At 37.4% G+C, this 26,569-nt stretch overlaps 1 protein-coding gene across 2 annotated transcripts in view; it reads right to left on the reverse strand.

The window, feature by feature from the left end:
• Window positions 1-26,569, reverse strand: part of RSPO2 (R-spondin 2) — a gene marked incomplete at its 5' end in the record, with an annotated part of 121,638 nt that overhangs the window by 19,255 nt on the left and 75,814 nt on the right. Inside the window, 2 exons of one of the 2 annotated variants that reach the window (XM_083360189.1) lie at window positions 21,323-21,508; window positions 25,073-25,216. In XM_083360189.1, the coding sequence (XP_083216315.1) occupies window positions 21,323-21,508; window positions 25,073-25,216 (330 nt within the window). Of the gene's footprint in view, window positions 1-21,322; window positions 21,512-25,072; window positions 25,217-26,569 lie in introns of both variants that reach the window. The other variant, XM_083360188.1, reaches the window with a different exon arrangement.

A 26,569-nucleotide genomic window follows, 5' to 3' on the forward strand; every position in this document is an offset into this window, starting at 1 on the left:
TGGAGTACAAAATGAAGCAGGGCACAGGCTGACAGGATTTTGTCAAGAGAATACAATGGTCATAGCAAACATTCTTTTCCAACAACCCAAGAGGTAGCAACTAAAACCATCCCAAAGAAAAAGAAATGCAAGAAAGCAAAATGGCTGTCTGAGGAAGCTTTGCAAATAGCTGAGGAAAGGGAGAAAAAGAAAGATACACCAAACTGAATGCAGAATTACAGAGAATAGCTAGAAGAGATAAGAATGAACAGTGCAAAGAAATAAAAGAAAACAATAGAATAGGAAGAACCAGAGATGTTTTCAAGAAAATTGGAAAGATGAAGGGAACGTTTCATGCAAAGTTGGGCATGATAAGATAATTTATATGCAGAGCACATCATGAGAAAGGCAGGGCTAGATGAATCAAAAGTTGGAATTAAGATTGCCAGAAGAAACATCAACAACCTAAGATATGCAGATGATACCACTCTAATGGCAGAAAGTGAAGAGGAACTAAAGAGCCTCTTGTTGCGAGTGAAGAAGGAGAGTGCAAAAGTTGGGTTGAAACTTAACATTAAGAAAACCAAGATCATGGCATCCGGCCCTCTCAATTCCTGGCAAATAGATGGGGAAGAAATGGAGGTAGTGATAGATTTTATTTTCCTGGGCTCCAAGATCACCGCAGATGGGACTGCAGCCAAGAAATTAAAAGACGCTTACTCCTGGGGAGGAAAACCATGGCAAATCTAGACAGCACACTAAAAAGCAAAGACATCACCCTGCCAACAAAAGTGCGTATAGTCAAGGCTATGGTCTTCCCAGTTGCAATGTATGGCTGCAAAAGGTGGACCATAAGAAATGCTGAGCGCCAAAAAATTGAGGCCTTTGAACTCTGGTGCTGGAGAAGACTCCTGCGTGTCCCTTGGACTGCAAGGCAATCAAATCGGTCAGTCCTAGAGGAGATCAACCCTGACTGCTCTTTAGAAGGCCAGATCCTGAAGTTGAAACTCACATACTTTGGCCACCTAATAAGAAGGAAGGACTCACTGGAGAAGAGCTTAATGCTGGGAAAGATTGAGGGCAAGAGAAGAAGGAGACGACAGAGAATGAGGTGGCTGGATGGAGTCACTGAAGCAGTAGGTGTGAGTTTAAATGGACTCCAGAAGATGGTAGAGGACAGGAAGGCCTGGAGGAAGGTTGCCCATGGGGTTGCGATGGGTCGGACACGACTTTGCAGCTAAGCAACAAAAATCTGAAAAAGATAATGACAGATTTAGATACTGGGTAAGAAATTTTGCCAAGTTTCATAATTTCTAAAAAAATTATATCTGTCAGTAATGTCTTTTGCAGAACTTTTAATGTTAAAAATTTCCCATCATGATGTCCAAAGTGTAGTGCACTACAAATATCAAAGTTGATACCATAGTACAGAATCATTTCCAATTTTGAGAATTATATGCATAATTCCAAATTTATGTTCTAACACACACACTCCCAACACACACATGCACACACATATTAAATTATTAGATCTGGATTGATCCTCCTATAAGCAATTTAATGTAATTAATCTAATTTTAAATCAATTTAGTTATGTAAAAATGTAACAAAAATATATTATCAATATAGCTTAAAGGAGGATCAATCTACATCTAATAATTGCAGGGCTTTTTTCCCAAAAAAAAAGAATAATAAAGAGTCCAAGTAAAAGGCTGAAGTTATACTGCATTTTTGTCATATTTTCTAGTTCTTGTTTTTAAAGAAGAAAGCATGTCAGTAGACAAACAAAAACCATTTATAAAACTGTTTTATCTTCATCCAAACCAGACAAAAGCTTTAAAAAGATATTGAACAATATATCATTTCATTTTCTGTTTTAACAGTTTGGAAGCCTTTAAACTACCCCCTTCTAACCCATGCCATTTTCCTTATTGAACAATTATGAAATATTTGTCTCCTCAAGGGAAGATTTTGGTGGCTAAATGGCCACATGAATTCAAAAAAATCTCTTAATTTGAAATTTGCTGAAACAATGGATTAAATTGCAAAGCTGAAATTCACATTTTTTTGTTTTCTAGGCTGTAATCATAAAAGAATGTTATTTGTTATGTGGCATAACAACAGAGAAATATACCAAAGAAGAGTTATATATAATGATACACATCATCATGGCAGCAAGAATGACGTTCGCCCAGAAATGGAAAAATAGTGAAGTACCAGACGAGAGTGAAGTGATAAATAAAATTTGGGCATGTGCAGAAATGGACAAGTTAACTATGAAAATTAAAAATAAGGATCAGTCAGATTATTACAAAATTTGGAATAAGTTTATGGTGGGAACAGAAAGGAAGGTATAAATAGAGATAGACAGGATGCTGATAGACAGGATGCTGACATTATTAGAATAAGATGGTTGATAAGATCGAATATTGTATAATTGTATATAAATGATATGTACATAAAATGTATATGTGTATAAAATACAAAAATGATGTAGACAAGAAGAAATGTCAAACCGTTAACACTTTGTCCAAAGTTTTAAATAATAAAATTTGCAATAAAATTTTTAATAAAAAATAAATAAAAATAAAAGAATTTACAAGGGCCTAGGCCCATCAACCCAGTGGCAGTCACTTCTAAATAAACATTGATGAGGCTGCTATATCAGTAAAAGTACTTTGTGGCAGGCCTTTGCAAATCATATTCTAATTCTTCATGCTGGTACTTCTAATTCTAATGCTTTATGCTGGTACTTCTATAATGATTTTAAACAAAATATGGAGAAGTGGCATCTTTTTTTAATGGCTTCATTGATTCTAGTAATTGTTTATGCTAGAAATATATGTGGGGTTTTTTAGAACAATAAATTAGTTGTGAATCCCAATTCCAAACTCACTTTTAAGGACTATTCTTCCACGCTATTAAATGCAGTGGTGGGATTCAGCCAGTTCGCACCACTTCGGCAGAACCGGTAGCTACCGGTAATTTTTTGTTGCCCAGGTCTAGAACGGACTTCTGGAAGCAGCATCCACACAGAGAACCGGTTATTCACATACTTGAATCCCACTTGCTTTTGTTATTTTGCTATATTGTTCATCAGAAAACAGTGAAGAGTTTGTGAGATAGTGGTAGAGGTAGGTAGGAAGGAAGGAAGGAAGGAAGGAAGGAAGGAAGGAAGGAAGGAAGGAAGGAAGGAAGGAAGGAAGGAAGGAGGGAGGGAGGGAGGGATTATCAACCTGAGCAATCTACTGCATGATGAAGGCCTTCATTGAAAATTATGGATTATAATCTATTATTCTGGGCCCAAGAAGATTGATAGATACATTTCTATTTCTTAACTTCTGGTCAAAATCACCTACCATACTGGGGGTCTATATATAAGAGAGAATTCCTAAGTTTTCAGCATCCCAACTACAACATTATATTTCCTCATATCCATACTTAATTAGGTACATATGAATATATAACAAATCCTAATTTATCAGAAGATCTTGATTTGATTATTGGCCAGTAAGGCAAAAAATATTTTTCATTATGCTCTAAGAGTGCAATGGAATAAGATGATATTGTTTAAGAATCATTGTTTCTCTTTGGGACAATCAGAGACCTATTTTTTCCAAGAAAAAAAGAATTTTATTATATAGATAATATTGCACTATTAATAGATATTTAATTTCTGTAAACTGAGTTCTGCAATTTTTTAAAATTAATATATTATATGCTCTATCTTTTGTTTAATACAATCTCTATGTTCTTTAATTAATGTAGTGATATTGGAAATTATTAAATAATTAGCAACTATAATTTTTAGGGTTATAATATGAATAAGTAAAATAATATTCTGCAAAATTGTTATTTTTTTAATGTCAATGGGACCTGCTAATTGCTAAGTTAATAGTATAATTTTAATAAAAAATTACCTCAGAACTTCATTACAGGAAAATTAACATTTCTTTTCTCATTTTCACTTTTGAGGATAAAAGTAAACAGTAAAAGATAACTTAGATTTGACAAAATATTCTGACCACATGATTTATTTATTTCTTTTCTTCATTTCTTCCTTTTCTTCTTCCATCCATCTACCCACCCATCATCCATTGAGTTTATAGGATACAAAACTCCTAATAATTCTAGGCAACTTATAATATAAATCTTTTTTGAGAACAAATTGAAATAGACTAAATAGAAATGATTAAAAAATAATTTAAAACCAAAACCAAAAAAAAAAAATTGAAGTAAATAATAAAAAAGAATGGAACGTGTAGAGTTTTTTTTATTGACCTGATTGCTTGCCACATGATATCAGGTTCTTGATACCTGTTTCTAATGGATTCTACTTCAGGCCCCAGGATTTCTTTTTATGAATTCTTTACAATGTTTTTCCCATTAGACCTTTTTATTACAAGACTTTCTGAGCCTCAAACCCTACTTCAGTCATCTTTTTTTTTTACTATTTAGGCCAGGAAAATTTCTTTGATACCTGATGTGCCTTGTATATCTTTCCTAGGAAGCTCATACTACTTGGCAGAAAGCGTTTCCCCAGGCACTATTGATCAAAGTCACCATCTTTCCTTCTTCAGTTCATAACCAAACTCTACCAGTTTGATCTGTGTAACCGCACTATTGACATGACAGCCACCTAAAACGTTAGCCTCATCGCTCACCTCTTCCACACTCAGTTTGACTCTGCAAATTTCCTATTTTTTCCTCCAATTTTGGGTTGCCATACACTTGCTCAGGAGGGGGAAAAGTACAGCGCTGTGAAGAGCAAGCAGCAAAATGACATATACAGAAAATGGTCTTATTTTTCTACCACTACATTGCATCTTTCCCCATTGAGGAAAAAATGGTAGTGGTAGAACACACATCCTGAAATTCTTCTAAGAACTCATTTAACTTAGTGAATATAATTATATTCAGGAAACAGGAGTGCCAAAGTAAAGTTAGGAAGTATTATTTCACAGAAAGAGTAGTGGAAGCTTGGAACCAACTTCCAGTGGAGGTAGTGGGTTTAAATGTTCTTTGGAATAAACACATATCCATCATCCAACAAAAAATTAAAATAAATAAAAAAATACAATAATTAAATAAATCAGAATTAACAGTTAAAAATAATAAATTAGAAAGAAAACAAAAACAAATTTTAAAAAAACTCAAAGGGCAGACCAGATGGGCCACTGTGTCTTTTTCTGCCATAGGTTTTCTATGTTTCTCTGAGTCACATTATATGACTCATTCTTGTGCATCATGTAACCTTCAGCTTTTGCCTTTGAGTATGTAGATGGGGGAAATAGGTGGTAAAAAACCCAAAGGTTCCTGCTCTTATTATAACCCTCTTGTTTAGAATGATCCAGAATGTTTCTGGTGTTTTCTTACTGATATGAAGAAAGGCAGAGGAGTGTTTATTATCTCATAAAGCAGACGTGTTAAACTCGCAATGTCACGTGACATCGCGCAATGTATCAGGACAGTTTTGCCATTGCCTGCAATGGGGTGGGCACGGCTTCCAGATGACGCATCCGGCCCGCGGGCAAGCAGTTTGACACCCCTGCCATAAAGAGATATACAGGTTGAATGGTGCCATTGCCTAATGGTGAAGACACTCACCTCCCACTCAGAAGGTTGAAAGTTCAATACTAGGGTGCAAAGAAAAAATATATCTGCTACAAACTCCATGTGGCGTCAGGAAGGGCAGCAAGCCAATAAATGCTCAGCTCCTTCAGTTGCCCTGACTGTACCTAAATTAAGGCACTAAAGGGTCATGAAAAGGGAGGTTTTTTTAAGGAAATATATGCCAATGCTGAAAGAGAATGTGTTAAGATTATATCCGCAGTACATATTTGATGCAAAAAGTGTAGATTTCCTTATGATATATCCTATGCTCTTTCTACAGATGTAGAACTGTTCCACTTATATGGAAATGTTTTGAGTAATTTCATAATATTAACAAAACAATAACACGTTCTTAATCTGTAGAATGAGGACTGCAGAATGTGGCCTTATAAAAATTCAGATTATTTTTTCAGTGATAGCCTTTCTGATTGGATACAGCTTTTTAAGATACTGGGTTGAAAGCATCTGCTCAACGCTCAGTTTAGTGACCATTTTAACAGCAACTGAATTTGTGGCTTTCTTTGTGCACAGCTTATGCCATTCCACTTTTTGTAATATTAAAATATTAGTCATTTTAAAATATATATTAAATATGCATTCATTAAATATAATAAACACTTTGCTGGTCATTTATGTATCTGAGCTTCATTTAAACCCTTGGCTATTTTCCACTGCATATATCCCTTAAATAGCAAGCATTTAAAAAAAAATTAAAGTCCAAACAGTATTTATTAACATATAAGCTTCAAAGATAGCTGGAATATTGGGGAAAAAATCTGGCTTACACTCATCAATTAATTGGCAGCTCTTCAAGCTGCAATGACAAGCAAATACTCAAGAGAAAACTGATCAACATTTTGTCTCTCCCCATCAAGCGATGCTGAATAGTATGAACACACTGCTTTTAACAGCAAACATTTATCTTTACTTTTTTTTTTAAAAAAAATGCTTTCTTAAAATAGAGATACTTTTATCATTTACTACGATGAATTGTGTTCTCTTCGAGCTAATAGCCACCCTGAATCTGCTCATTGATTTGCACAGAAAAATTAGACATCCTGAGTCTATTTGGCAAAATTCCTCCAGCGTGAGGGTCTGGAAGTCATGCCCCTAGCTTGAACTCCTTCAAGCAAGTTCATAATAAATCTGACACTCCATAAAGTAACCACTTCCATTAGCGCCCTACTGCTGCACCAGCCAAAACCTTGCAACCAGATACCTCAACACTTTTGAGCTGCCCAGCCGAGCCTGACTCCATACTGGGTTCTCAGAAATTCCATCTTAGATTCCCCTCACCCTGGAGAGTGCAATACGTCATACTAAATTATATATATTAAAAAGCAGTATATTGCAATCACTGTGAAAAAGAGCCTAGCTTCTTCTATCAAGGTATTTTGCTTGGAACAGAAATGTTAAAGGAAAGAACCAAATTCAGATCATTTTTTTTTCTTTTTTGCGGTTGTTGGGAGTTTACAAACTGAAAAAACTTTCAGCTATTCCAGTAAAAGGTATGAAATGGATCTGCTAAGTCTTTGCCTTTCTTCCTAAATGACAGCTTATTGATACAATAGAAAGTAAAGCTTATTAAGGAGCACAATCTATAGCCTTTAGGGGAGATAAAAAACACTTTGTTTGCACCAAATAAGTACAAATTTTGCACCTTTCGTTTTTATTTATTCATCAAATCCATGTAGATCTTCCCTCCATTTGAGCTGAATAGTGAGCTCCTGCCATTTACTGGAAGAAAAAGTGAATGTTTCATGACTTGCAAGTTACATTTTTTTTTTGATCATGGATAAATTCTACTGACATTAAACCCTCGACTGGATGAATCAGAGGTGGCCTGGGAATTTTTAAAGCCTAGAGCAGGGGTCCCTAATCCACAAGCAGCAGCCCAATAGTGAGCTACAGTCCATTGGGAACCCGACCATGTAAGCAGCAGGAGAGCATGCAAAACCATCCCTTATCTCCCTACCCACCACTGCTGTCCATCCAAAGAGCCAAGAAGGTTGGGAATAGCTGGTCTAGAACTAAGTCCAAGCCAGATCTTACTCTTAGCAGAATCACTGAAATCAATAGGCTATTTTGTTAGTGGGAATCTTTTTAAATATGACAGAATAGAGCCAGATTTTTATTTCATGGGGAAAAACAAAGGAAGAAGATATATTCTTATGGAAAAGAGATTCCATGGTATTTTAGTTTATGCACACAGTCTACCATTAAATAAAAGTTATTGTGATACAAAGCCTATGTTTTATAAATCCAGAAAGATTACTGCATCTGTTTATCTAGCTCAGTGTTTTTCAACCACTGCTCCGCGGCACACTAGTGTGCCGCGAGATGTTGCCTGGTGTGCCGTGGGAAAAATTGAAAAAACACTGACCTAGGAAACAGCGGAGAGAGGAGGAGGAGGAGGAGGAGGAGGAGGAGGAGGAGGGACAGCCGTGGGCGGAGCAGCACTGCAAGACTCTCTGGCGGGGAGCGCTGGGCACCGGAGCCTTGGCTAAGCTGACGGCCCTATATTGCTGGAAGCAAAAGCCGGGAAAAGAAGTGGGCTCGACCTCTCTAGGCACCAGGGCTCCACGGCAGCGTAGCTCCGCCCCCTTCTCTGGCTTCGGAGGGTCTCTTGCTGAAGAGAGAGAAGCTGGGGAGAGGCGACCGGCTCGCTTATCGGAAGAGGATGGACGGGCGGCCAGCCCGGCTCGCCTGAGCTGTCGCGTGGTTGGTTGCCTTCAACGTTCGAAAAAGCTCTTCTTCCCCAGCACACGCCGCTTACTCCTTACTCCCCGCGCGGCTGAGGATGCGAGACTCCCGCCTGGTCGGCTGCCTGGCTCCGCTTTCTTTGCTCGCCGTGACCCCTCGCCCCAGCCCAAAATAGAGGGATCTGACCGCTTCGCTCTTGGAGGCTTCGCTTGTGTCTGAAAAATTACATGGCTGATTTTTTTTTAACCTGTCCTTTTGATACGTTGCATAATAAAATGTACTTTGGACCAAAGCAATTAAAAACCTTTGGGGTTCCCCCCCCCCTCTGGAGTGAAGTGCTTTTGATGGTAAAGGTGAGAAAGAAAGAAAAAAGGAAGGGAAAAAAGGAGAAAGGGGGAAGGGGAAAAGGGAGGGAGAAAGAAAAAAGGAGAATAGAAAAGAGAGAGAGAGAGGAAGGGAGGAAGGAAGGAAGGAAGATAAAGAAAGAAAAGAGAGGGAGGGAAGAGAGGGAAGGAAGGAAGAAAAGAAGAGAAAAAAGAAAATACAGAAAGATAAATTAAAAAGAAATGCAAGCTTTCCTTTTCCTTCACAGCAAAAACAAACAAAAGCCCCAAAATAAAATAAAATAAAATAAAATAAAGAGAATAATAATAATAATAATAATAATAATAATAATAATAATAATAATAATAAGAAGAAGAAGAAGAAGAAGAAGAAGAAGAAGAAGTTGGAAGGGACCTTGGAGGTCATCTAGTCCAACCCCTTGAGAACATAGGCCATCCTCGACTTACAACCGTTCGTGTAGCGACCATGGGGAGGTCCAACGGTGCGGAAAACGGTGGAGTGCCTCGTGATTTTTTTCATGAAACAAGTGTGCCTTTGCCCAAAAAAGGTTGAAAAACACTGATCTAGCTAGCATACTCATGATTGTATATTGTGCTTTTCACATTGAAAAATCATTGGATGAATCTTTCAAACAAGATTCTTAACATCATTGAAGATCTGTAACTCCCTGCACCTTTGCTAACGTAACTGCATTAAAAGAAAACAGGCTGATTCAGTGAAGTATCAGACATCTTATTATACAGTAAAGTCTTACACATATCCAAGGCTTCTTAGTGGTTTTGCCTGGAAAAATGTATTATTCTAAAAATGATGTCATTGTCAAGTGAGTGTTGCAAAAATGATAGCTCATAATAGGCAGTCCGTGTTTGGATGGGGAGAAACACACTTCGTCTCAATCTTGCCAAGACTGAGTGGCTGTGCATACCGGCATCTCAGACTAACCAATCTTTTCCATCGTTAACTATGGGGGGTGAGGTGTTACCCCCCGTTGATAGGGCCCGCAACTTGGGCGTCCTCCTGGATTCATGGCTCAGTTTGGAAGATCATATAGGAGCCGTGGCCAGGGGGGCTTTTGCCCAGGTTCGCCTGGTGCGCCAGTTAGGGCCCTATCTGGACCGAGATGCCCTATGCACAGGCACCCATGCACTCGTGACCTCCCAGCTAGACTACTGCAATGCTCTCTACATGGGGCTGCCCCTGAGGACCACTCGGAGGCTTCAGCTGGTGCAGAATGCAGCTGCGCGAGTTGTGATGGGAGTCTCCCGATACTCCCATGTAACACCTCTTCTCCGCGAGCTGCATTGGCTTCCAGTTGCCCTCCGGGTGAGATTCAAGGTGCTGGTGATGACCTATAAAGCCCTAAATGGCATGGACCCTGATTATCTGAGGGAGCACCTGCTGCCAGCGTCAATTTCCCATCATCCTGTGTGCTCCCACAGGGAGGGCCTCCTCAGGGTACTGCCGGTCAAGGATTGCCGATGGGTGATCCCCAGGGGGAGGGTGTTCTCTGTGGGCACGCCTGCCCTATGGAATCAACTGCCAACGGAACTCCGGACTGCCCCTGACCTTTGTTTATTTCGCCGGGACCTAAAAACCTGGCTCTTTGAGCTATCTGGTCTGGACTGAGGGGTTTAATGTTTTTAAATTGTGATTTTAATTTTTTTTGCGGCTAGACTTAATTTTATTTTATTTTAATTTTATATTGTATTGTTTTTAAATTTTGCCTTGTAAACCGCCCTGAGTCCTTTGGGAGTAGGGCGGTATATAAACCGAATTAATAAATAAATAAATAAATATTGCTGTATTAAGCCTTTGAGTTGCTGCTGGACATTGTACTAATACTGCATGATAAAACAAAATTGGCAGTGTTTTAACATACCTAGGCAGAACACATACATTGAAAAAGTAATTACTGATAGACAGAAACCAAATCACCAGGTTTATGATAAAAGTAGGAAGATGTCATTATGGATTAACAACATCCGCTTTGTACCATGTTCTTCAAATGTATAATCAGCCACAGGCAGCTCTAATTTTTGTTCTGGACAACTGCAAGAATTTTTCATTAAGAAATGAAAATAAACATGAGCTGTGGTGGCACAGTGGCTAGAATGCAGTATTGCAGGCTAATTCTGCTAATTCTGGGGTTCAGTCCTTCCTGGTTCAAAGTTGACTCAGCCTTCCATCCTTCCGAGTTAGTAAAAATGAGGCCCAGATTGTTGGGGGCAATATGCTGACTCTGTAAAACCACTTAGAGAGGGCTGTAAAGCACTGTGAAGCAGTATGTAAGTCTAAATGCTATTGCTATAAAAATAAAACTAGATGACTCCAGCAAGAACACAAAGATGATATTTGAATTGTTCTGAATGAAACTTTGAAAGGCAATGACACTCTATAGCATAACACAAATACATAAAAGAAAGAGAGAGAGAAAAGACTACAATTAGCTCACTTTTCCAGTTACCTATATTGTTGTGGCCTTTATGAGTTCAAATAAAAATACTGAATTAACTATATGTTTATTTAAGCATATGGCTGCCCCACACATTTTATTACTCTGGGTGACTAACAACACTTTAAAAATTATCTAAGAAACCAGCAAAGCAATATATAATATACAGTACATCAGCACTAACTAAAAACATTTCTTATTCACATTGTACAAGTCAGACCTACTATCCCATCCCCAGTTCAAATGGCAGAAAGATATCACATTTATCCATGTGCAACCTCTTGCTGGCTTCCTTATTGACTTTGTCGAAAGCTGACAGGGAAGATCATAAATGACAATCATGGGGTCATGGGATGCTGCAAAGTTGTAATCGTGCGCCAGTTTCCGTACACCCAGATTGAGATCATGTGAACACAGGGGTGCTGCAACTCTTATAAATTCAAGGATTGGTAATAAGTACCGCTCATTCAGTGCTGTCATAAATGCAAACCATTGCTGAATGAGTTGGTGTTAAGTGAGGACTATTTGTGCACTTCTCTTTAAGCAGGGGCTGAATGACCATCCATGAGGAAAGTGTTAATCTGGATTTCTAGAAGCTTAAGTAAGCTCCTTCTGATTCTTTGATTCTATAAAAAAATTGCTCTTTCATAGGTAGGAAAAATGCTGACATTTGGAAGAGATATTTGTTGGAGACTATCATTAGTTTCTTCTTTATTTATAGATTTATCCTACATAACAATAAGTTTCTTGGGTTGCTTGATTTAACATTAATAAGAATACAATGAGAGCGAGAATGAAAGACATACAAACGCACAATGGAAAATGCAGGATGAAACCGAAAGCTACAGCCAACACTACGGATTTCCACTTAAGTCAGTGGGGTTCCCCCTTATTCCCCCTTCCAGCTTTTGCATATGCTTTACATCTGCTATAGGTCTCCCAACCATCTGGAGCTGATTTAGGAGATGCAGGAGGAATAGGACTTCATTCTGTCCATGGTTTCTGCTCTCCACTGTGGCACGAGTTTATGTTTTTAAATAAATATATTTCTTCAGGGGGAAAAAATTCAACATGGGCTCTTTTTTCATAATGGCTCACTGGACAGCATTATCATCAGCTTCTTGCAATGATCTGCTTCAGTGTGATTAAAAAAAAGATCAAATGCCAGCTACGTTTTCTGATTATGGAATAAACTGAAGGAGTTTGGCTTCCTTATGGAAGTAATGTTTTGCCCATCCCCTCCAGAAATTGGTAACAGCAAAGTACAATTGATAATCCAACATAATTTATCCTCTTTTGTTAGCAGAGCAAATCGCTTCCTTATGATCCAACTTGTTCTTTCCATAGCCGTTTAATTCTTTGAATTATGAAATGATTTGCAAAAATGACCCCTGCATCCACAACCAGTTTTGCAACTCCCCTCTCAAATGTGATGCTCTTATTCAGAAAGAAATTGTAATTGTATACTGTAGTTTCACATATTGCAACTGTTGATTTTCTTGGAGTGAGGGTTATTGTTTTTTCCCCCACCACAATGCTTAATTTGACTTTTGCTCAAGCAGTAAGGTTTTTTGGGTGTGTCCTCAAACTGTTGATTTTTCTTTGCTTTTGAATTTTGGCTTCTCTCTTAAATCTGCCTCCTGGTTTGACTGCTAACTCTCATCAGCACCTCTGCTCATTTGTTTCTTATCTATTTTCTGCACAGAGGTGACTTAACGAAGTCAAATCTGAAAAATTAGGATTTTGGAGGAGAAATAATGAGGAAAAACAAGGGTATGTAGATAAGACAGGAGTTCTTGACTTTATGAAACCCCTTATACATAAACATACAATAATCATAGACATTTCTTGTGAGTATGATTAAGAACAGAAAATAAATTAATTCAGTTAAATGCTTTACACAAAATCTTCCAACAATCTTGAGGCAACTTGTGAATCCATATGTGGAAATTGTCCCTGTTCAGATATTGGTGAATATATTAATGTGTTCACCAAAGAAAAACATGCACAAATAGGCAATATGTTGCACAGAAAGTTTGCTTGAGCAATGTATGTATATCAGAAAACATGTATAGATAGTCCTCAATTTACATGTGATCAAAATTCAGGCACTTGGCAACTGGCATGTATTTATGATAGTTGCAGTATCCCGGGGTCACGTGATCACCTTTTGCAACCTTCTGACAAGCAAAGTCAACATTGATAAGTTCAGGCAAGGACCCAGACTGACGCACACTTCAAAATGGTGTAATGAGAAACTGAACAAAATCAAAATTGATAGGTTCACCTGTTATTTATTTATTTAGCGTATGGCTGGTCACACAGTGTTTAGCCATAACTGAAAGGAGTTCTTTTTTTGGTTCTGGTATCTTACATACTGTATTTCAACCCAACTACTCCAAAGGAAAGAATATTTTCAGTAGAACCTTTCATAAGCAAGTGGCTTCTCATAAGCAAATACCTAGTTAGAAAAAAAAATACATACTCTAACCTCTGGATAAATTACTGAAATTCAAGAGCCCTTAACCAATTTTTTCAGCCTACAAACAGAAAAATAAGAAATTACTGCAAGTGCTTGCTTGATGTCATGCACATTATTGAAATACCTTAGAACCTTTTCCTTCTATATGATATGCCATGAAGTTATTAATTAACATAAATAAATAACCGAGAACTTACTCACTTGACACTTCATCTATGGTTGTATAGTCTTAAATCAGATAATCCAATTAACAGAAGTTTGCAAGCATGGAGAGATACTGAAGGGATTATGAAGCCTTAAATTCATATTTCTCTCACTGCCATTTTCTTGTTCTAGCAGATAAGATCAAACTATGAGATTTTTTTATTATTATTATTTTGAGTACACTCAAGCATTTCTTTTCAAGTGAAACCTAAGAGAAATCTGACTCTACTGACAGAAAAATGTTCTATCAGAATATAGTTATAAAGCACCATTTGCATACCAGAACTGAGATTTGATTTGATTTGATTTCCAACTTCATCAGATAAATTGAAACCATCCTAACAAGGTGCAGTGAACTATAAAGCCACTGAGCAGCCCTACACTTTCATCAAGATTGATAATTTCATTCTGGATCTGGGGAGAATATCTTCTAAATCACATTTTAATGCAAATGTTCAAATCTCATGCTTTGAAAGTAACGTGTGAAATCAAACAGTTAATTTTAAAAATTTGCATTACTTCCAGTTTCATGAAGCAATTTAAACAAAGTATAAAGATGCATAGTTTAGGTAAGATATTTACACATGTAGTATATAGTGAAAATAACATGCAAGAAAGTTTACATTTGGAGAAAAGCTCGTAACAATGTGCATTTTTGTAAAATTGTGGTAAAAAGTGAGCACATTTTTGTGCACAGTGTTTTTGTAAAAACAATGCTCTTTCAGTTTTATGCTGAAATTTGAACCCATTAAGAGCAAAAATGAAAAACAGAAAGGAATCCTTAATGTCAGATGCAATCATTCCAAACGTCAAATCTACATTTTAAACAACTATATCTATACAAACCTGAGAAGTTTTAAATATGTAGGAGATTAAGGGCATAAAGGAAATGGTTGTTTCCTTTGGTCAACTATATGGGAACACAGGAATTGGGAGGCTAATAAATTCAAACAAGCAAACAAACAAATTATAATCCTTTCACAGAATTAAACAAGATTCTCGGTTATTTTCAATTATTAGAAACAGAAATAGAAATAGAAAACAGAATTTTTCTTAGAATATGGGCTAACAAAGCTAGAGTATTGGAAATCTGAACTGATTTTGTCCTATAAATATTCCATATAACTTCAGAACTCATTAAGGTTTGGGGCCCATATTCTATAGCCCCTTACCTGAAGTCTAGCAGTATTACCTGTAAACAATTTCATAAACAGTTTGGCTTGCTAAGCCACATTGAGTGAAAAGGAATTGCCTTATCCACATATAAAATACATAATATAGCTAATGTATATAAATGCACACAATAATGTTACAAGTTTACAATCTTGTGGGGCCTCATTATGAGCTGTCCAAGGCTGCACATGGCCCATGAGCTGGACCGACCTGTGATGGATCAAAGTGCAACTTTTTATGAAGGCTGTACAAGAATTAAATTCTAAAACCACAGACTCATTTGCTAAAGACTCTAGTGCTTTTCAGGCTTTTCATTCTGTCCTCAAATTGTCAGATGGCCACATTCTTAGTAGGCAACTCATTAATTCTGAATTCAGCTGGTGACTCTCAGGAGTGAGAAGTGTTTAGAAACCCATATTACTTTGCTTTTCATAAAAAAATATTGCCATTTGGAGTTACTATGTGGCAAAGATAGCTGTCATTTTTCACCACTAGGTTATTTAGAATTCTAAAAGCATTCTATAAGTACTGTAAAAAGGAGTGGGAAGTTTACCTATACCGGGGGGAAAAATCACAGGTAAAAGTGCAAACCAAATTGAATAATCTTGTTTAGAAATTACAATGTAACTAACTGAAAACATTGTACGCTTAGGACCAGTGGTGGGATTCAAATATGTGAACAGCCGGTTCTCTCTGTGCATGCTGCTGCGCCTGGACAACAAAAAATTAGCTACCGGTTCTGCCGAAGTGGTGCAACCAGCTGAATCCCACCACTGCTTAGGACTGAGACCACTTTTGTGAAAGTTGGCACTACCTGAAGAAAGCATAAATATGACTACTTAGTTGTCCAGGGACAAAGCTATTGTCAAGAACCAAAGCAGTCATTGGGGCTATTTCTCTTTTCCCATTTTTTTTCAGAACAGATGCAAATTACTCTAAAACTGACTCCAATATTGATTCAGTAGCCAACTAAAAATCTTCCTTTAATAGCCACTGCTATTGTCATAGACAAAAATAACTGTAGTTTTTACAAAGCATTGGAATTTAGAGATGTCAACACATTGCAGCATCTACCTGACCTTGGCTACTTCAACAGGGTTGACCTGGTACATAAATGGATGCACCAGAGAATCCTCAAGCTAGATTCGGAAGTTAAAAAGCATCCTGTTGTGATTCAGGGTCAGCCTGTGGGTTCGGCAGTTGGGTCGGACAATTCAGAGGAGGAGGAGGGGTTGTTGGAGAGCTTGCTGAGAATAATATTGAGGCTCCACAGAGCCCTCAGCCAGGCCCCTCCCATCTGGTCACGACGCAGACCCAGCTGTGTGAGCCTGACAGCGTGGATGAAGATGACCCACAGCTGGCCCTGTTCAAGGACGCCCGACGCAGGAGGCAGTCAATCAGGAGTAAACAGAGGAAGGCAATGGGGCACCTCGGAAGGAGGCAGAGAGAAGCCACGCCCTGAACTGTTTAAAAGGGGAATGTGTGGGAGGGCTGGTTTGCTGAAGGCAACCGTTTGAATAGCTCCTGTTTCATGGTTCGTGTTTGCTCTCTTTGCTCTGTTTATGTTTTTATGTTAATAAATTTGGCAGGCTTAGTTCCAGCCTCTTGCCTTCTTGTAAAAGGGGTTGTCCCTGCCTTTTTTGCAGGGCTGGTAGCAGGCTGGTACAGAACACATCCCATAAAAAGAAACATTACATCATTTCCCTATTGCTGCTAACAAAATTGCATGGATATGACTTGTGGTCCCTAGTTGAGTTGAGTTCCATTCAAAGAAAAATTTAATGGATTAGAGGAGGTGCATTGCTTCCTATTAATTTTCTGGATTCTTCATATCAGAGAACATACAGTGGTATGGAACATTCCAGGTGATCACGAACCATGTTATTCATGTTCCTGCAATACATCAATCATCTGCATGAAGCAACTGGTCCTGATATTTATAGTCATGAAATACTAATACACTTAACTGTTCTTTGTTGTTAAAAAAAACACCTCACAAAAATGCCTGTCCCAGGCACTAGGCATGTTTAGCTTAAGGAGCTTAGACCTCTTTACATCAATCTGCCGCATGCACAGAGTTTGGGGGCAAAGCTCTCATTATTCCTCATGCACAGAAGGAATGCAGGGAAGAAGTATGAGAAAAGGGCTAGAGAACTTTGAGAAAGGGATTAGGTTTTAAGGAAATTAAACTCCTAGAACATTTTTATAGTTAAATAGAGAGCACACACATACTCATAATTCATTCCATCTGTTTCTATTTTATTGGGGGAAATTGTCTGCTTGATGGATGACTTTCACTTTGACATAAGTAATTTTCTTGCTCACCAAATACTTTTGTTTCTGTGCTTATGGCACACTTTTACATGGATGTCAGCTCCCAGCTGGGGTGATGGGACTGCTCTCCCAGTGGCTCACTTCTTATCCAACTGAATGCAGAGGACAGTGATAGAGGATTATGCATAACCCCCAAGAATTCTACTTTGTCACTGTTAAAACTTTATATGAAGCTCCTATGAGAAATCAATTATGATTTTGAGGTGAAGATTTATGGCATGTCACTGTAATCCAATGCTGTTTTCTTTTTTTTATTGCTAGCAAATCAGTCTCTAGACACTCAAGTCTAGTAACTGTCTACTGACAGAATCCACTGGAGTTGGGCAGTCAATAGGTAAAGGTAAAGGTTCCCCCGCACATGCGTGCTAATCGTTTCCAACTCTAGGGGCCGGTGCTCATCTCCGTTTCAAAGCCGAAGAGCCAGCGCTTGTCCGAGGACGTCTCCGTGGTCATGTGGCCGGCATGACTAGACGCCAAAGGCGCACGGAATGCTGTTACCTTCCCACCATAGTGGTCCCTATTTTTCTACTTGCATTTTTACGTGCTTTCGAACTGCTAGGTTGGCAGAAGCTGGGACGAGTAACAGGCGTCACTCTGCTACGCGGCACTCGGGATTCGACCCGCCAAACTGCCGACCTTCTGATCGACAAACTCAGCGTCCTAACCCACTGAGCCACCGCGTCCCTATTGGGCAGTCAATATGTTCATGTTTAATTTGTAGTCTTCCAGAACTCCTAAATCATTCTCACAAGTACTATAGCCAAACCAGGTAACATGTATCTTGTTTCTGCACATTTGATTCTTCCTATCCAAACACAGATGCCTACATTTTCCAACTGAACTGCACTTTATTGGATAAGGTCCAATATTCAAGATCCTTTTGAAGACAGTCATTTTAGGTGATAGCACCTCTGCTCAGCTTTCAATTATCTGCAAATTTGATGAGCATCCATTCTATACCCCATCTAAGTCATTTATGAAATTGTTGAAGAATGCTAGATCCTTGACACAGGATTTCTCCTTCCATGTGAATTATTAAGAACATGTGCTGGATACAGTTGTTCCATTATCTGTGAATCCATGATAGTGGGACCATCAGATCTGACAAAATGGTTCCATTTTATCAAAGAGGAGGTTATAGTCAACTTTGTCAAACACTTTGAAATCTAAGTAAACCACATCCAGAGTGTTCCTTTGGACTACTGAATATAAAAAATAGATAGTTTAATAAGATCTGTCTACCATGATCTGTAACAAACCTATGCTGGGTTCTAACAAACATCTTGTTTCTTTCAAAGTGTTTGTAAAGATTCTTTTTTCAGGATTTTCTCAGATACTTACCAGTCTGCAGTTTTGTTTTGTTTTTCGTTTTCGTTTTGTTTTGTTTTTCGCTCGGCTTTTTTTTCTTTTTTAAAGATGGAAAAAAATTAGTTCTTCTCTAATCTTCTGATACTTCTGATTCTCAACAATTACATTCAGTGATTTTAAGATTACCAACTACCTACCTACCTTTGTATGCAGTGTGTTCTCTCCTCAGTTCTTTACCTATGCTGACCTGTATTTCTGTTCTATCCTCTACAATGTCACCTTTCCCAGGTGGAAACACATGTTTTAATGTGAAAAAGCAAGATACAAATTAGAAATTAAGCAGCACAATCTTCTCCTTGCTGCCTGTCACCATTTCATCATATTCTCTTACCAACAGACTAATTGATATTCACTTGGATGACAGAAGTATTACATAAACTGGCCACTGCTGCAGAGGCTATCCCAAACCAGATGATTATTCTTCAGCTGTTTTATTAGCATGTTAAATTTGATACTTCACACTTGCAAAACAGAGAAATCCATTCCAAACCATAAAGAATCATCTATTGGAAAAGCAAACAGGGTTTTGAGCTAGCTCTAAATCAAAAAAAGCTGAAATTTTTCAAAACAATAAAAGCCGAAGTATTAACACAGCTAAGCTATTAATCTCATTAAAGTGTTTTTCTTCCCAAGAAAATCCAATTCTGTGTGATATCCAGAAATCATCAGTGTGGAAAAGCTTGGAGCAATTGGAAATCAATTTTTCATTTTATTAACCACTTTTAATAATTCCCTAACCTACTTGATGACTGCAGTAACAATTTGAAATATGGCCTGTCCCTCAAGAAGTATTTAATTTTATTAATTACAAATCACTAAATCATCATGTTTTCCTCTATTTTTTGAGGCACCATTCCAAAATATGTAAGACTGGAGATATTTAAAATTCAATTAATTGAAAAAACAGCTGAAAAACTAACATTTTTCCTGATGTCTATGACTAAGGCAGTGTTCCTCAAATTAGTGCCCTTTAGAAGTTGAAATCTGAATACATCCAGAAGCAACCAAATTGGGAAAAGCTCATTATGTAATCCAAACTTTACTCATTTAGGTGTCTTCTAACACTATCAGGAATATTGTTCTGCATATAAAATGGGCCACATATAATTAAATCCTTCCATTCCTCACCATCCAGTCACTGCTGAAGAAGCTTCTTGGATGAAAAGCGAAATGTCTTCAAAGAAAAACAAGAAAGTCCAGTTGCCTCGTGAAAAAAGCATCTTTGGGTGGCTAGTGGGTGCATACCGGAAGGCCCAAAATATTTCAAAATGACATCTGTCAATCTCAGTTAAAAGTTCTAAAGTTTATGTGGTAGAAGACATTAAGCAGTCACTAAGTCAATTCCAGACAATATATTCTCTTCCCCACTTTATTTTTAGGGCCTCTTCACTTCGATTTTTATTTTCATCAACCTGTTGTTGGCAATGGGTCCCACACATACCCTCATTTCCTTCCTGGCTTGCTTGGACTGGACCTAGCTATCAAGGTAGTTTGAATGTCAGAGGAAAGACAAGCCAGGTGAAGCACAGGGAAGAAGGAAGAAGATGCTGGGAAATATGTTAAAAAGTTTGCTTAATACTAAAATGAAAAGAAGTCTTTACTGCAAGCAAATCCATAAAACCATCAGTAAATTTAATAGTTGACTACTTCAGGCTTCTAGTGTGATTTTTCAATATGCTCCCGAGAACAATAAAATGAAAAAAGGCATTTGCAACTATAATACCATGCAAAAAACAAAAGGAATACTATAAACTATCCTAATCCACATTCAAGTATGTCTGATTGCTCAGTTACAGGATCAAAGTAAAAGCATTCCTCCTGCATGGAACTAAATAAATGGGTCCTAGTCTGTTAAAGCAGACCACATAAAGTGTACCAACGAAATATAAACAAAAGAAACTGAAATAAAAAGCATATGGCACAACGCACACACACTTGACCCCTTTCCTGGTTATTTCCTGGTTTTGGTTTAATCCATCCCACTTTATTAGTGCCTTTGGTTACTTAAACTAATACTTATACTGCATGTTGCTATGAGTTTATAAAATTAAGAACATTAGGAAGTTACAAAAAAACCTCATCTTTAACAGATACTTCTCCCTTAATTTTTTTATCCCTTAGTATTTCTCTGTAATTAACAAGAATGAGCAGAGAGCAAAGAGGTGGTTAATTTTATAAAGTTTTAAAAAAAAAACATAGAGTCAAATCATAATTAAATATAAAAGGCAGCAACATATAGGAACAATCTATCCCTGACCACAAATGGACTACAAAGTATGTCATCTGACTATTAAATCACATTGCGTGAAAAAGCTGCCCAATTAGATCTGAAATATACTAGGTAAGTTTCCAAATCAACAAAGCTATGAAGAGATATAATAAGATCCATCTGGTGAGCGCCATCTTGGGGAAAGTTGCTGTACACAACTACTTGGAAACAAGTGTCAGTGAATTCACGGTATTTCTGATCACATGGACATAGATTTAGGCACGCTGGCTGAGGAATTCTGGGAGTTGAAGTCCGCAAGTCATAAAAGGGACAAGTTTGAAGACCCTTGATTTAGAGAAAAGGAGCCTCAGTACTTGATTTGCAAAAATAAAGGGAAACACTCAATATCTCATAGTTAAGCAAAATCAGCTTTAGTCAAAAAAGAAAGTGTTCATTTTACCTCCTGGGCAGTGTCTCAAGGCCATTTTGCATCTTCTGGACTCTGCAATGGTGGGACATGGTATTGTGTCTTTTGCTGGCTTTTTAACAATTTGCCTGGTTCTTGTTTCCAAACCCCACTTAAATCCGCAGGTCTTGTTATTTGTGCTGCAAACTGCCCACTCGCTCCAGGGGCCCACTTGGCAACCTTCTGGAAAAACCAACACACACATACACTAGTTAGTTTTCTTGTCTTCTAGTGTTTGCACCTTTCAGAATATATGACACGAAGGGGGGGGGAATATGAAAACACGCAAACTTTTCATTAGGTTTATTTCTTACTAATAAAGAATTCAAGAGAAATTGAAAGCTTATATATTATTTACTAATATCTCGATAGGCTTAAAATGGATTGCACAGCTATCTTCTAACTCTCTAATTTATTAATTTTTAAAGAAAACAGGAAATATAACCAAAATATATTTCAAATTATTCACATCAACTGAAATAATTCATCTTATCATCAGTCATACTTTATGAGAATATTTTAAAGCACTAACTCAAAGTAGAGCAGACAAATTCTAGAATTAACTTTATTGAATTATTCTGATTAATTGATTTCAAGCCTTCACTTGAAACCTTTGAATAATTTAGATGATGCAACTTACAGAAATTTAAAGAAGCTAATTTATATGCCACAATTCTTCAATTTCAAATCTTAGAAAATGAAAAATAAAATTGAACACGAAAGATCTTCATATTCTTGTGGAAACATTAAATTTCAGCCGTGCTTGCTAACTAGTGTTAGGTACTAAAGCCTGTTATGTAATTTTCCAATTTTCTCAAAAACTTGCAGCCAGAAAAGGCACTTAATAACCATTTTCACCAACAAAATCAGGACGGAATTCAGTTACTATAGTGAATATTCATATGGAATGTATTAGCATGTATGAAATACTTTAATAGCCACCTGAAGATGACTTCCTAATAAAGATTTAATATAGTTTACTGTTATCACATATGTCTTAACAATAACAAAGAAGATTATTTTATAGTAATTGGTTACTTTGCAATTTAAGAAATATTTTGTTCTTTCAAGTCGATTTTGACTCCTGGCAATGATTCCCTGCAGTCTTCTTGGCAGTATCTTAAATTGTGAGCCAATTTGTTATACTAGTAAAAAGCTCCAGGCTATAAAACAGGAGATGATAAATCCTAGCTTCACCTTAGTGACAAAACGAGCTGCGTGACCTTGGCCAGTCACTTCTCTCAGCCTCAAGAAGATGGGAATGGCAAGCCATTTCTGAAAAATACTGCCAAGAAAACTGCAGGGAATCATTGCCAGGAGTCAAAACTGACTTGAAGGAATGAAATATCTCTTAAATTGCAAAGTAACCAAACACAGGAGTGCTCAGGAGTCTTCAGAGCATTTTTATGATTTATTTGGAGAAATGCCATCAGGTTTCAAAAACAGATATTTCCCTGGGACCCATTATTCTAGATTTATTAACAGACAGATGAATTGTGTTGTTTAACTTTGTTATAGCACATTAGCCATTTCCATTTAGCTTATGCACTGAGCAAAAGCCAACATTTTAATGCAGTGATGTAATGGATAAACTTATAAACCTATGTCAACATCCAGTTAGATTTTGGACTATTAAAAGATAATTATTTTACATTAAAAACATACATACATACATAGCAACATGTTTATCAATAATTCAAAGAATGTAAAAGAAAAGAACTGTAATTCTGATATCCTTGCCACCACTGCTTGAAGATGATCAACCATTCTATCAATAGCTGGTGACCTTATTTGTGTAACAAACACACAACATGATATAAAACTACTCTAGGATTATATGTAATTATTTTTATACAAGGAAAAGGAACATGTGTGTGTGTGTGTGTGTGTGTGTGCGGAGATTCTCTGCTGGCAATAGAGAAGGCTGTTCTTAAGACTTCTTTTCATGCTACTATTTTCATAGTAGAAAGCAAGCACTGCAGATACAGGTAGTCCTTGTTTAGTGACTATCTTAGACAGCAACCATTCACAATTGTAACAGGGATGAAAAAGTAACTTCACAATCAATGCCTGCATTTACAACAACAAAAGCCTTCAGTGTAAAACTGACTAAGATCTGGTCAGTTTCAGGAAGCAGCTGAAATGCAAAAGGGTTGTAATCAACTAATTAAAGTGACACAGGGATAAGCTTGTTAACTAGCAGTTAGCACTTTTAGCACTGTGAGAAAAGTAGCTTGGGAAAAGATATTTTGTTTAAGCAATCTCTCCACCCTGCAAGGGGATAAAAAAGAAAAAGAAAAAAAAGTCAGGCACAGAAGTTTATCTGAATGAGACGGCAACAATCAGCAATCTTCACAGTCTCTCTCCCTCCCCCTCCCCCTCTCTGTGCCATACGGTTCACTTAGTGAGACCATTTCACAACAATCAGTTATTTATTGATTGATTGATTGATGGGATTTATATCCCGCCCTATCTCCCGAAGGACTCAGGGCGGCTAACAACAAAACATATAATAAGTACAGAATTTAAGATAAAAATAAAATTAAAATTATCTGTGCAATAAATTAAAATTAAAAAATAAAAATAAATTAAAAATTCTAAATATAACTAATTAAAATGCCTGTCAGTCCAGGTCAGCCTGGTGGAAAAGGAGTGTTTTGAGGCCGCGGCGAAAGGATTGGAGATTTTGGGCCATCCGAAGCTCAGGGGGGAGCTGATTCCATAGGGCTGGCGCTCCCACAGAGAAGGCGCTCCCCCTGGGGGTCGCCAGCCGACATTGCCTAGCTGACGGTACCCTGAGGAGGCCTTCTCTGTGTGAGCGTACTGGGCGATGGGAATTTGTTCCCGGCAGCAGATGGTCCTGCAAGTATCTCGGGCCTAAGCCATGTAGGGCTTTAAAGGTAAGTACCAGCACCTTAAATCTCACCCGGAGGGCAACCGGTAGCCAATGCAGCTCATGCAGGAGGGGTGTAATATGGGAGTATCGGGGTGCTCCCATCACAACCCGTGCAGCTGCACTCTGCACCAGCTGAAGCCTCCGGGTGGTCTTCAAGGGCAGCCCCATGTAGAGAGCATTACAGAAATCTATACGGGAGGTAACGAGTGTGTGGGTGACTGTACGTAGGGCATCTCGGTCCAAAAAGGGGCGCAATTGGTATAAGAGCTCCCTGTAAATAGAAGCAGATTACATATAAATAGTCTCTATAATTTTATCAGTTGCAGAAAATAGGTTATATAAGATGGTTAGGATGCAGGATTAGAGAATGGAATGGAATGGAATGGAATGGAATGGAATGGAATGGAATGGAATGGAATAGAATAGAATAGAATAGAATAGAATAGAATAGAATAGAATAGAATAGAATAGAATAGAATAGAATAGAATAGAATAGAATAGAATAGAATAGAATAGAATAGAATAGAATAGAATAGGACACTGAAGGAATTTGTCTCCAGTGCATAAGCTTACAGTGTACATATAAACAGCAAGTAATAGTTCATAGATCATAAATCATAGTTACAATCATTAATCATAAGTTACAAACAACAATTGATAAATCATAAGAAACCAACAGGACAAGATAGTAGGAAAGATGAGAAAAGATGAGAAGATGAGACAGTGCTGTAGGAATTAAATATTCAGCAGAGTGATGGCACAGGGAAAAAATATCTTTGTGTCTATTTGTTTTGGCATAATATAATATAAGAAGGATAATATAGCAGAAATAATGTGTAAGTACTCACCCACACATTCCATAGTTTCATCTAAACGGACAAAACCATCGGGACATTCCCCAAAGCAACGGCCTCGGTAGAGATAAAACCCAGATTTGCATTTGGTGCAAAAGTCTCGACTAAAACAAGAATCACAGTTCTCTATTCTGCATCCTGAAGAGGAAAAATACATACATTTGAGTTTGGTAACTTACGAAACAATATAATGCAGAAGGGAGCAAGACATGAATACTTAGCTGTAGTCCCTCAAATTATAGTCATAGGACTATTCTCAGAATCTCTAGTCAGCAAGCCCAAAGGGAATGCTGGGATTTAAAAATCCCCAAACTTCTAGAACAGTGTTTTATCAAATTTGGCGACTTTAAAATGAATGGCCTTCACCTCTCAGAATTCCCTAGAAAGTATGCTAGGGAATTCTGGAAGCTGTTGTCTGAGGAATTCTGGAAGTTGAAGTCCACACTTCTTAAAGTTGCCAAGTTTGAGAAATACTGAGCTAGAACATCAGATTGGAGAAGACTGATGGACTGGATACTTCAATCAGATTTCCCATTCCCAAGTGACTTGAATAATACTGGAGTTTGCCCAACTCATAAGTGCTTACATGACTTAAATATGCGTGGCAGATCTTCCAGATTTATTTTACCCTATAATAAATGCACAGATGGTTCACACATTTCAGATCACATGTGTGGAACAAATATCTTATTCCTTTTCTCATAGATATCCTTTTATAAACATTTCATGCACACCCCGCATGGATGCATCGTTGGTTTTTTAAAGCCCATTAAAATCAATAGGTTTTTTTTTAAAATCATCCATATGCAGAATATATGTAGACATTTATAAACAAAGGGTTGGGAGGAAGAGTTAACCTTTTCCTGCATGCAGTTGTCACAATATGCATCAGGCAACTTGTTCTTAAATATAGGTGAATATAAGTTGTTATGTTTCCTAACCTGTTTTGTGGTTTTAACTTTTATAATTTGAGAGTGATATATGGCTCTGTGTTGCTATATCCCATTATAAATTTACTTTTAAAGTAAAGCACATTGCCAAAATTTTGTGGGAAAAGGCCGTGTTAATCAGAAAGTGTTGCCCATTGTACAAATTAGGTACTTTGGCCTTAGTCTCTTGATGTAAAAATATTTTTGATGTTTAAATTCAATTTTATCAATTTGTTGAATGGAATGAAGAGAATATTGAGGCAAAAACTGATAAAATGTGTAGAATAAATACATTTGCAAAAATAAGAAATGTTTCAACCTGATAAACTTTGGCAGGAAGAAGACAAAAGATCAGGTTTTGCAACAAGACTGAAGATCCACGATACATGTGTGATTGTGCTTAAAGAAATTCTGATTAGAACATTGTATAAGAGAAAAAAGTAGTTTTTGAGTGATCGACTAAAGCAGAAAAAGATTCCATTTTGATGGGACAAATTGAAAGGTGATATCTTCACTTCTAAACACCAAAGATTTTGACTGAATTCTTTTCCAGAAGTTGAGA

Source organism: Vipera ursinii (assembly GCF_947247035.1).
Source record: "Vipera ursinii genome assembly, chromosome: 3".
Classification (NCBI taxonomy): domain Eukaryota; kingdom Metazoa; phylum Chordata; class Lepidosauria; order Squamata; family Viperidae; genus Vipera; species Vipera ursinii.